The sequence below is a fragment of the Onychomys torridus genome, chromosome 22 (assembly GCF_903995425.1).
Source record: "Onychomys torridus chromosome 22, mOncTor1.1, whole genome shotgun sequence".
NCBI classification, from domain to species: domain Eukaryota; kingdom Metazoa; phylum Chordata; class Mammalia; order Rodentia; family Cricetidae; genus Onychomys; species Onychomys torridus.
Genome location: NC_050464.1, coordinates 35,036,126 through 35,049,102, shown reverse-complemented (window position 1 = coordinate 35,049,102; position 12,977 = coordinate 35,036,126). Strand labels below are relative to the sequence as shown.

The following is a 12,977-nucleotide window of genomic DNA, read 5'->3' as shown; positions in this document are numbered from 1 at the left end:
GATTGGGTGACATTGTTCTCTTGACACGCCCCCTGGTGAAAAGCCTCAATGGACCATTTGCTGATGGCGCTCAGTGCACAGCAGCCACAGTTTTGCTGCTCCTTCATCCCTGTCCCCACACACGGGGACTCCCAGCTGGGACAGATGGCAGACAGTGCCATCTGAGTGGTGTCTGAGGGCCCAGAAGTTATTGGCTTGTGACAGCTCTCCTTTGAGATGCTGGATGGGAGCCAGGCACGATGGCACAGGTCTGCAGTCCCAGCAGCTAGGAGGCTGAGCAGGAGGACCATGAGCAAGGCCAGCCTGAGCTATGTAGTGAGTTCCAGGATAGCCTGAGCTATATGGTGAGAGTCTGTCTCCAAAAGAGCGAAAGCTGGAAAGATGACTCATTTGGTTCAGTGCTGGCCTTAGAAGCTTGCGGGCCTGAGTTCAATCTCCTAGAACCCATGTAAAAAAAGATACATATAATCTCAGCACTAGGAGGCAGAAAAGGGTTGATCCCTGGGACTCACCAACCAGCCAGCCTAGCCTACTTACTTAGTGAACCTCAACTTAGTGAGATCCTATCTCAAAACAACAAAGTGTCCAGCAGCTGAGAAATGAGAGCCAAAGTTGTCATCTGGTCCCCATATGCATGTGCACACAAGTAGATGTGCACCTGTACATGCACACGTGCAACTGCCTGCACACACATACACATGCATGCTCTGTATGCAGAGAGAGACCTTAGGTTGAGGGACATGGCAGGCCCACTGTCTTCCTGTTTTATTGCTGTGAAGAGACACCATGACCAAGGCAACTATTACAAGAGAAAGCAATTAGCTGTGAGTTGGCTTCCAGTTTCAGAGGTTTAGTCTGTTACCATCACGGAAGAAAGCATGGCGGCATGCAGGCAGACACTAGCCCGGTCGCTGAGAACTGCGTCCTGTTCCATAGGCAGAGATGGGGTGGGGTGGGGCTGGGCCTGACAGGGACTTTTGAAACCTCAAAGCCCACTTCCAGGGACACACTTCCTCAAACAAGGCCACACCTCCTAATCCTTCTAAGGCTTTCAAAGAGTTCTCCATTCTGGTGACTAAGCATTCCCATATATGAGGGGCCATTCTGATGGCTACCACAGATACTTCTGGACCTGACTGGATCTTGCAGGAGTCTATGTGGCAGGAAGTATCTGATTTTATTAAGGGATCTACAAAGACGTCTTTGTCGATTATCACCCAGAACCAGCTCTGGGATTGGGCACAAGGCCCGTTAAGGTCACATTGGCACCATGGTTACACATCCTCTCAGTTCTTTGTGACTTCTGATGACTGTCGCGGGCCACCTTCTTCATTTCCCTGACTGACCCTGTTCTTTTGCCTTACAGCCTCTGTAAGGGACGGACGCTCTACTCTGTGGTGAGGGACGCCAAGATTGTCCTGGATGTCAATAAAACCAGGCAGATCGCACAAGAAATTGTGAAGGTACCGTGAGTTCTGGGGCCCCTACCTGGACCTTACAAAGACCCAGCCTCCTCCGGCAGTCTCTTCAAAGGATCCTAAGACCCAGGGTCTGGGTTTAGACCACAAGTCTGGAACTCAAAAAACGTTAGATTGAGTCTGAAAAACCCCCAGTGGTATGTACAAAAGATCTGTGAAGATGCAGCCTTAGGAATACTGCCTCAAACTGTTTTCTGGCTGGTATCCCATGGTCATGATACCTGCATACAGGTGATAGCCAGTGGGTACAGATAAGCCACTCAGTCCTCTTGGATAGTGTATCGGAAACTTCTGGGTCCTCTGCTAAGCAGCCAAAGGGGAAACAGGCGAGGCACAGCAGCCCAGTTCATGACCGGAATATGCGACAGAAATGGTTCACATCACGGTAGACTAGGAGGCAGAAAGTGAGACAGGAAATGGGCAGGGATAACATTCCCCCAAAGGCCTGCCCCCAGCAACCTACTTCCTCCAGCAGGCTCCACCTCCCAAGACCTTCTGAAAAAAAAAATGGTAACACCAGTTAGGTACCAAGCATTCAAAACATACACGCATGTGGGACATTTTAGACTCAAATCATCACCATTAGGAACTGGTATACTGGAGTCCTGGAATTCCCATGAGCACCTAGTCATCTTGTCTCCCTGTGGCCCGGGAAACATCGAGTTGTTGAGTATTGTCTTAGATGAAATCAGATAAGATGTCCCGAGTATCCCAACAGGTACCTTATTGGGGGGGGCTGCACTCAGGCTTTCAGTTCCCATCAGAAGTGGTAGGAACAATCTGGAGACATAAATAAAGACATGATAAACTGCTTAGCAAGGCAAAAATAAGTCAAAGCAATCTCTGAATCGCTGACAGATTTCCCTGTGTGTTCTTGACGCGGGGTCGTGAAAAGTCCCCTGGGTATCTCAGGTCACTCTTCAGGGCCGTGGGCTGAGTAACAGAGGAGCAAGGCCCCTTTAAGAAGGAATTGAGGGGGAATGGCTGGTGGGATTCCTTTCTCTGGTGTACTCATCCTTTGTGGTGTCCCATTCTTTCCCTCTGGAATACACTTCCCTTTCTTGATTCTTCCGGAAGCAGAGTGGCTCTGTGGAGATGACTTTGCAGGGGTCTGTGGGTGATGGTGGGCTTGCGACTTGCGTACCCTTTGTCCCCTGAGCTCCGTGGGTGGACCCTCCACTCGGCCACCCTTGAGGATCCAAGTAGGGGTGACAAGGAAGTGCTGGGTCCACCTCTCATGAGTCCCTGTCTCCTCTGTTGCAGGGCATGGGCTACCTCCATGCAAAGGGCATCCTTCACAAGGACCTCAAATCAAAGAATGTCTTCTATGACAACGGCAAAGTGGTCATCACGGATTTTGGGCTCTTCAGCATTTCTGGGGTGCTACAGGCTGGCAGGTAAGAAGTGACAGAGGGGACCAGAGGGATGCTTGATAAATGATCATGGGATGGGGGCAGGGGTAGGGGCTCATTCCTACCTGAGTGACTTAGATTATGGCTCGAGCTTACAGTTGGTGAGGGTTGTAGCTAGGCTGCCATGCCAGCGGGGTCACCAAAGTCATTCTCTTATTCCCATGAGTGTTGTGTCTTGCTCACTAGTCCTGAAAGTGGCACCTTTGAGTGTGTGGCACAAGATCTAAGGCACCCCTAAATTTCACGAGCTCTTGCCCTGGGCTGGAGGACTTTCTTCCTTGCTTCAGGGGCTCCCCCAGGGGATGGCCAAACCCTAAGTTCCAAGCTGTCTTAGGAATTAATTTTAGCCCAGCAACCAAACACAGCTGAGAGCAAGTGGTTTCAGGTCAGACCACCAGGGCCAGATGGGGGTCCACCCATTCTTCACTGTGACCGTGATCAAGATAAGCAGTATCTCTGAACTCGAGTTTCCTTGTGTGTTTGAAAATGCCTCTCTTGTTAGGAGGGTCCTTATGAATTAAAACATGAGGATGCAGGACAAGCACTCAGCACAGGACCCTGAGTGGCATCAGATTTGGGGCAAATAGCTGTACTGCTGTGTTGTAATTAGCGCTCATTTGCATATACCTCCCCAGGATCACCCAGGGAATGATTAACCATCTTTAAGTAATTAACTCTCAGAGGCCACTCACCCTGGAGCCAGCCACGTTGAGTCAGCCATGCGAGAAACAGCTTGATCCCAAATAAACAGCCTATAACTCAGGAGGTCTGCCCTCGCGGATTTTAATTTGGAGTGTGTGCTGTGTACACACGCATGACACACACATCTGAACCCCCGGCATCATATAATGAATGGCCTCTCTCCGCAGGGAGGACAGCACTGTGATTTCTCTCTCCTCGTGTTTAAGTTTCTGCCATTCAGGAGAGCCACTGATTTCTTTCAGGGACATCCTCCTGCGGTCTCAAAGGATTTTTATCCCTGCTGTGAGCTACCTATGAATTGGAGTCAGAGTGCTTAGAATTTAACAAAACATGACATAAGCTGGGTCGGGAGAGGGGAGGTGCGGTGACATACAGCAAGCAGCCTTGGTTTCTGTCTTCTGGTGTCGTCTCCCCCATCCAAACGGGATATACTCAGTTTCTAGAACTGTCTATGGTACTGCGAGAAGTAGAGGCAAACAGACAAATAGGTCAGTAGCCACTTGGAAGGAGGGAGTCCATGAAGGACCGAGTGGGGTTCCTTCCACAGCAGTGCCAAGGGCCTCGGCTTGCCAGAGAGAATCACATTCACTTTTGTTTGCCAGGACCCTGGGTTCAGAGCAGGGTTCGGGACACAATTAATAACGTCACTGTGAACCTAAGTATTTATGTGGGACTAATGGAGGCTGGATACGTGTTTTCTTTAACTTGATTTGGGGCTGGTCATAAAGTTAGAGCTCTCCCCCTGGCAACCTGCAGTGTTAGTGAGTTCCTCACGGTGAACGAAATACCAACCACACACACAGAGCTTGAGAAAAGATTTAGCGTGGCTCACGGATTCTTGGATTCAACATGGCTGCTTGGTCCCATGGACTTGGACAGCCATCATGGAGGCACGGTCCATGTGGAAGAGGAACTTCTTCACCTCATGGCTGATAGAAAGAGGAAAAGGAAAGACAGGAAGTAGCCAGGGACAAGACCTCCCTTAGAGACTCACATTGCCACCCTGTGACTTGCTCCCTCCAGCTATGGTCCGCTTAGCTGAACCTCCCACAATGGTACCACCAGCTGGGGACCGAGCGGCCAACAGTGAGCCTTTGGGGACCACTTCACAATTAAAATGTAACACCTAGCTGTATCTGCCCGCTCTCCTCGTTGTGGAAGGTGGGGACGGGGGCAGGAGTCCATGACTATTTTCCCTACTGAGGCCACACTGCAGAGATAAGGAAGGAGACGTGAAGGGCTTGGCTACTCTTTTCTTCCATTTCTCCTGTGGACTCAGCGTGGACCAGTCAGGAAGGGAATCAAGCCAATTCAAAGATAAGGTGGCTTCTCGCCCTGTCCAGACAATGTCCCCTCCCATCTCTGTCCCATCCTGGCTGTCAGCACCCATCCGTCTCGTTTGTCAGGAGAGTGGAGTCTCAGGAATAATGCGCAACAGGAACAAGAAGTTGGAGATAGGAGACACCATCAAACACGGAACAGTCGGGGTCCTGCTTAGCAGCCTGGGAGCGGACGATGGGAGCGGAGGCAAGGGAGTCAGAGTTACAGGCAGCAATAAGTCCATTCTCAGGAGGGAGGCCTAAGTTCCCAGGTCTGTGTCTCCATTCAACCAGCCATCACATGGCCACTGCGAGCTTTGTAGGGCATTCACCAACCAGGGTTACTATCACAAGGTAACAGGTGTGGGGTGCTGATGCAGCACACAGGTAGTATTTTCTCCCAGTTCTGGGGCACTAAGGTCAAGGCCTGGCTGACTGTTTCTGCAGAGAGGGTTGATTATTATTATTATTATTATTATTATTATTATTATTATTATTATTATTATTCCAGGCTTATTGATGGCTGTCTCTTCACTCTGTCCTTGTATGATCTCTCAGATAGATGGAGGAGAGGGGATAGAAAAGAGAAGGAAAAGATGGAGAAAGGGAAAGAGACAAAATTCTCATGGCTGTGCTGGCTTAGTGTCTGTCAATTTGATACAAGCTAGAGTCATCAGAGAGAAGGAGCCTCAGTTGAGAAGATGCCTCCGTAAGATTGGGCTGTAGGCAACCCTGGAGGGCATTTTCTTAATCAGTGATTGATGGGGGTAGGGACCCAGCACACTGCAGGTGGTGCCACCCCTGGGCTGGTGGTCCTGGGCTCTATAAGAAAGCAGGCTGAGCAAGCCATGGGGAACAAGCCAGGAAGCATCCCCTCCATGGCCTCTGCCTCAGCTGCTGCCTCCAGGCTCCTGCCCTGACTTCCTTTGATGGTGAGCTGTGATGTAGAAGTGTGAGGCAAGTGAACTCTCTCCTTCCCAAGTTGTTTGTGGTCATGGTGTTTCATCACAGCAAAAGTCACCCTGTCCGAGACGGGAATTGGTGCCCCTTTCTGAGGAACGTGAAGTGGGGCCTTGCCCCGAGGTCACCACTCCCTTTATTTCATTTTGAATCGGGCCTTTCTTGAAACCTTTATTTCCCTGAGCAGAAGACTTGGCTCCATTACACTTCCTGGTGTTTCTTTTTCCCCTCACACTGTCCGTTTTGTATTTCTCTTGGTCCAGTTTGCTGCTTTTCATTATAGATCTGCTGGATCTCTCAGGTCCATGAATCCAAAACTCTTCAATGTAGCCTCAGGCAGATTTTTTTTTTAAGGACAACGACTTTAAAAGCAGCCACATTCTTTGCCAAAATATCCCAATGACAATCTCTAGGCCACATATTAAATGTCCTTCCCCTCTGAAACTTCTTGAGCTGCCCCCCCCCCCCAGTTCAGATCGCCCTCAGCACCGACTTCCACGCTCCTACTAGGATGGATCATTAGTCCTGCTTCGAGTGCCCAACTGCTTTTCTAGCCCCAAAGTCCTCTATGCTCCTCCAGCAAACAGCATGGTCGGGCCTGTCACAGCCATCCCATAGTCCCTGCTTCCAACTTCTGTCCTAGTCACTGTGCTACTGCTGAGAAGAGACCTATGATCAAGGCAAGGCTTATAAAAGAAAGCATTTAATTGGGGGCTTGCTTACAGTTTCAGAGGCTTAGACCATTGTCATCAGGGCAGGGAGCCTGAGGGTAGACATGGCACTGTAGAAGTAGCTGAGAGCTACATCCTGATCTGCAGGCAGTGAGCAAGACATTGAGTCTGGTGTGGGCTTTTGAAACCTCAAAGTCTACACCCCACCCCACCCCCATGACACACTTTCTCTAATAAGGCCACACCTCCTAATCCTTCTAATCCTTTAAATAGTTCCACTCTGTAGAGACTAAGCCATTCTTACTCAAACCACCGGTTTCTAAGTATGACAGTCCTGTTGCCTAGGGCCCTGAATTTAGGCCTTATTTAATCTTAACTACCTCTCTAAAAACCCCATCTTTAATATATACATATATACATGTGTGTATTTTATATATATGTATGTATGTGTACATACATATATAACTGGCATACAGTTGTGTGTGTGTGTGTGTGTGTATGCTAGTAAGATGGCAAGGCAGGGAATGGCCAAGCCTCATGGCCTGAGTTTAGTCCCTGGGATCCACATGGTAGAAGGAGAGAACCAACTCCCACAAGATAGCCTCCGACCTTCACACACACTCTCCAACTCCGCGCTCCCACAAATAAGTTAATACGTGTAACTTTCAAAAATTTACAAATTAATACATAAGACAGACTAAATTACCGACCTACACCAAATGACGGGCTTCACTGTGACATTGACACACCTTTGTCTCATGTACGCTGCTCACATTCAGCCTCCTGCGGCCGGCCCTCTTTTGGGTGTCTCCCTTCTTCCCGGCCCTCTCTCTTTCCCCAGGGGCCCTTCCTTCTGCTTTTGTGTCACATACATTAGATCTTGAGCCCACAAGCCCTGCCTTTAGTGACAGTGACACTGAGAGCCCAGGCTTCAGCACGAGACTCCAGGGGACAATCCCAGTCTATAACGCTGCAAGATAGACGATAGGGACTTAGGTTCGCTGAGCATGCGCCTGGCACCCTGAGCCGGTAGGGCGGTGGTAACAGGACTTCCTATAGAGAAGTAACAGTACTTCAAACTAACAGTCCCAGGATGCAATGGGTTGACTGGGATCAGGTTCCCCAAGGGTGCTCTTTCCCAGAACCCCCCACTGCACTCACTGGAAGAGACCCACCCGGACAGGACGCAAAGAGATAGCCATAGAGATCCCTACAAACAGCTGTTCTCCCAGCCTCAGGAAGAAGTGTCATTTAAGATGCCAGCCCTACCATGCCAGCCTCACACAGCCTGTTATTAATCATAATAATAACCATAATGAGGATGATTTGGACGTGTCATTGGTGGGCCCATTGCCATGGGAACGGGACACCCTGGGGTGTACACACCAAGCCTGCCTTCTAACCCTCTCCCAGGCATGTGCCTACGCACGCCAGCCCCAGGCCGATGGCACTTGAGTGTCTGCCACACCCTCTCCTTCCCACTGGTCACCACAGCCCACCAGCCCCCATAAGGACTGGCAGTGCTTGGGCAGCGTTAGCTAACCTACTCTAAGTTCCCTATTTGGCGGTAGACTTTTGTACTTCAGACTCAGTCCTCCAGATAAGCAGATATAATGTATGTGGTTGTGATGTAGTATAGACTACTTTCTACCCAGTAGTCACATGGCCCCCGGCAGCAGACATAGCCCTAAACTAGACACTCTCATGTTGCCATAACTATCTGAGGCACAAATGAATGTGCCCATTTGGCAGATGGGAAAATAGAGACCAGAGTGTGCCTGAGGCCTCACAGCTAACAAGCAACAAATGAGTTACATCCTTAAATGCCAGCGGGTGTTCTTGATTCCAGAAGAAAGATGTCACTCAAGTCTGCCAACACCAGGGTTTGCTAAAGCGTTTGGGCCCTCTGTACTAGCATGGGACATGTCCTATCATGTTCTTTGCTCACAGTAGAGGAGACGTTATTGATGCTGGAATCTGGACCATCCTCTTCTCTAGTATGTATTAAATGAAGGACTTTCAGTGGAGGCTATTTTTCCTGCTCATGGGTCTGGAGACGTTCCTCCTAGCTACAGTTAGGGTGTGTGTGTGTGTGTGTGTGTGTGTGTGTGTGTGTGTGTGTGTGTGTGTGTGTGTGTGTGTTGGGGGGGGGGGTTGATACCAGCAACGACAGCAAAGGGGCCAGGGTTGCCAGGAAACCTACAGAGCACAGAATAGCACCACCTGACAGAAACATCCAGAGTAATATGGGTTGAGGACAAGAAGCCCAGAGTTAGAATTGATCTCATGGTGGCCACCTGTCTGTGTCTGGCTCCTGGTGTAGAAATGTAGGCAGTGGACAGATGGCCCCGATGTTGGATGGAGAGGCACCCTACCAAGAGCCCCCATACACACAGGCTGAAGCTCCTGTGATTTTCCCAGCTCAGTCTCCTCCCTTTTGGCCCGGTCTAGGGCTCTCTCGATATCTGTGTTATCCAGATGGATGCTGTATGCTCTCTGAGAAAAAAAGGGGGGGAAGGGGGCTTCTACAAGTCTAGAATGTTCCTAGCCTCCTTTACTAGGGCTCTCTCGATATCTGTGTTATCCAGATGGATGCTGTATGTCCTCTGAGAAGAAAAAGGCCTTGGATAACTGCAAGTCTAGAATGTTCCTAGCCTCCTTCCCAACTAAGAAATGCATCAGCATCTCTGGAACCCTGAACCCCTAAACTCCTGCCACCTCATTAAGAGTTCTTTCCTTTAGGCCCAGGGTTTCTGAGAGGGTAGGCTGTGAGCAGGTTTTAAGGAGGTGTGGGCAAGCACTTTCTGTCTTCATTTTAATGTGTATTGGAAAAATACTAGTTTCTATTTATGGCTGTGCTAAAAGTCACTTATTAAAATATATTTAAGTTTCTTTTTTTTTTTAAATTGGTTTTAGTAAATCATTATCTAGATCTGGGCCACTAGCCAGACAGATGTATCTGTGCAGATTTAACTTTAATTAAAGTGGAATCAGGGTCTGTGAGTCGGCTCAGTGGGTAAAGGCACTTGCTGCCCAGCCTGATGACCGGAGTTTGATCCCTGGGACTCTCGTGCTAGAAGGAGAGAGTGATTCCTACAAGTTGTTCTCTGACCAACCCCCCACGTGAGTTGTGTGTGTGTGTGTGTGTGTGTGTGTGTGTGTGTGTGTGAGAGAGAGAGAGAGAGACAGACGGACAGACAGACAGACAGACAGACAGAGACAGACAGAGACAGAGAGACAGAGAGAGACAGAGAGAGATACTATTAAAATTTTAAAGTGGAATTAAATCTCAAGCTCAGTCCTTGGGGCTGGTGCCGTAGCTCAGCAGGTAAATGCACTCGCCACCAGGCCTGAAGACCTGAATTCAGTCCCCAAGACCCACAGGGCAGAAGGGAACCAGTTTCTGCAGTTTGTCCTCTGCCCCCTAGGCGTGTGTCAAGAGCACACAAACACTCTCTCTATATATATTTAATCTTATCCCTTTGGTCATAGTGTCCACCTTTGAAGAGCGAGAAAGCCACAAAAATTGGTGGCTGCCACATTCAAGAGACTAGATTGAACAACACTGTCCCTGAAAATGTTCAGATGTGGGGGAAATCATGATGGGGGCTCTGACTGAGTGCCCTGGAGGGACCAGCACGTCACACCTCATATAGCTTGGAAGTCTACCCAGAAGAACCATAGAATGCAGCCAGCCCAGGGCCCCAATAGAGACTGCCATGGAGACTGTGGGCCTTCCGGCGCCCAGTCTTGATGTGCCTGTCTCTTACTCATGTCCCTTGGCCAACACCCTCTTCTTAGTAGTCTTTGGTCATTGGAAACTTTATGCAAGGCCACTTAGTCACCTGTCCCAATGGAAGGCTCCGATCTGCTGGAGATGTTCAAGGTATTGGAGCGACCTTGCTTCCTTCCTCTAGACATTTATCTCGGGGACAGTGGCAGATAGTGACAGTGACAGCATTATCCCACAGATGTCCAGGGCACTGCTGTTTATCATGCGGGGGGGGGGGGGGGAAACAGTGCCCAACTACCAGTATCCGTGTTCAAACATGGGATGCATATTGCCTTCCTGTGCACCGCTGTTTCTTGGTTTCTAAACCCTCCTCTGGTCACTTCCCTGGGTTGTTGACCTAGCTTTCCCTTCTGGCTAAGATAATCCTTGTGTTCACATGGCCAGATCCTCTGCCACATAAAGCCTATGTTGGATGTGTCCTCGGCTGGGACACAGGCCTCTGTTGTGACTCTGTGTAGTGTTTCCCACTGTGTGGTCTTTTTTCCATGTAATTCATCCTCATTGGCTCTTCTTTCCTACCAATTGCAAGGGCTCATACCTTGTCAATCTTGTTTACAATTGCAGATCTGGTGCCAGGAATCTACTAGAATGTACTATTTGGGAGACTTAATGTATTAATCTGTGAGATTTTGCATAGTTCCTGTCTTTTTGGGGGGTTTCTAATGCTGTGATGAAACACCCTGACCAAATAGAAAGTTGAGGAGGGAAGGGTTTATTTGGTTTACACTCCAGCATTGCTGTTCATCACTGAAGGAAGTCAGGACAGGAACTCAGACAGGGCAGGATCCTAGAAGCAGGAGCTGATATAGAGGCCATGGGGTGGGGGGTGCTGCTTACTGGCTTGCTGTCCCTGGCTGGCTCAACCCACCTTCTTATAGAACCCAGGACCATTAGCCCAGGGATGGCCCCACCCACTGTGGGCTGGGCCCTCCCCCATTGATCTCTAAATGAGAAAATGCCTTAGAGCTGGTTCTCAAGGAGGCATTTCCTCAGCAGGGGCTCCTTCCTCTGATGACTTGATAGCTTGTGTCAAGTTGACACACAAGACCACCCAGTGTAGTTTCCCTAGAGGCAACCTTAGAGAACAGAGCACAACTTATAGGAACAACAGGAAAGGACCGTGTTCAGCGAAGATGAGCAAGAGGGCTCAGAGGCTGTGGGCCTGAGGGTGGTTTGGGCTTCCCTCCATCACCCTTTTCCCTGTGCCTTACCCCTGGTCTCAGCCTCATACAGACAGTCAGGGAATGCCCACGGAGGAAGGTAGGAAGCTGGTAGAGGTGTTCCCAGGACCTGGAATCAGTGCTACAAAACAAGGCTCTCCTGGGCTTTGTCTCCGCAGGCGAGAAAACAAGCTACGTATCCAGAATGGCTGGCTGTGCCACCTGGCCCCAGAGATCATTCGTCAGCTGTCCCCCGACACAGAAGAGGACAAGCTCCCCTTCTCCAAGCACTCGGATGTCTTTGCTCTCGGGTAAGTGGGCCACACCCTGGCCTTGGCCTCCACAGTGTGGGTAGAGTCACTGACTAGTGACACCTTTGGAAGAGTCAGGGCACATGTTGGTAAGGGCAAGGTGGTAGGATTTCTGAGTGAGCTTGGGGGACTTGAGGGGGATCTAACAGAAAGAATGACTGTAGCACACTTGTTTGTTTGTTTGTTTGTTTGAGACAGGGTTTCTCTGTTGTTTTGGTGCCTGTCCAGATCTCGCTCTGTAGACCAGGCTGGCCTCGAACTCACAGAGATCCGCCTGGCTCTGCCTCCCGAGTGCTGGGGTTAAAGGCGAGTGCCACCACCGCCCAGCCTGTAGCACCCTTGCATGCCTAGTTTCTGATTATGGGGTCATGGCAAGTTACCTACTCATTCATTCCTTCTTTAGTTCATCCATTTGTTCCTTGTATACCAATTCACTGTTACATTGTTACCTCGGTCATTGTGTATCGAGTGCCTATGGGTCACTTCCAAGATGGCTGCTCATGCTCACTCCACCATGCAAAGCAGTCTGTGTGGAAGTGGCTCCAGAGAGCTCCCAACATGGCAGCAAATAGCCTTGTGGTAAATATGAACTAAGTCTGAGGCGTTCCACACACCATATTTATATTTATTTATTTATTTATTTATATATATATATAAATTTTCTTTTTGGATGTTGTATTTACATGCAACAGGATACTTTGACAAGTGTGTCCTTTGCGTAATGGTGGAAACCAGGGCAATTCACACATCTGTCACCTTACAACTTTCTTTGAGCTCAGAAGTGTCCACAAGTATTCTCAATAGGAGGTCAACTGCTGTAACTCAGAATGTGCTGTCTCCTTCTAGCATGTCCTCCTTGTAGGCAAGACACAAAGAGGACAGGAAATACTCTCTCTTGCATTTTCAGAAAAGAAGGAGTTTCAGAACCTTTTTGACGTCTGCTTGTCAAGCTGCTGGGGCTGGGACCCAGGGCCTTGTGCATTCGAGGCAAGGAAGGGCTATGCTTCTGAGCTGCGATCCTGCCTTTGACCTCACGACTCCTTCTACTCTGCCTTGTAGAGTTCTAGGAATCAGTGGGATGCTGCACTGGGCATGAAGGCAGGACTCTGGGGATGAAAGAGAATCCCCGTACCAACCTGGAATGTGAGCGAGCGGGCCTCCAGGTGGAAAT

The 12,977-nt window shown here is 49.4% G+C and overlaps 1 protein-coding gene across 1 annotated transcript in view; it reads left to right on the top strand.

Annotated features, from left to right (window-relative positions):
* Positions 1-12,977, top strand: part of Ksr2 (kinase suppressor of ras 2) — a 248,108-nt gene that overhangs the window by 223,579 nt on the left and 11,552 nt on the right. Inside the window, exons 10-12 of the mRNA XM_036171660.1 lie at positions 1,367-1,463; positions 2,742-2,875; positions 11,675-11,806. Of these exons, the coding sequence (XP_036027553.1) occupies positions 1,367-1,463; positions 2,742-2,875; positions 11,675-11,806 (363 nt within the window). The remainder of the gene's footprint in view (positions 1-1,366; positions 1,464-2,741; positions 2,876-11,674; positions 11,807-12,977) is intronic.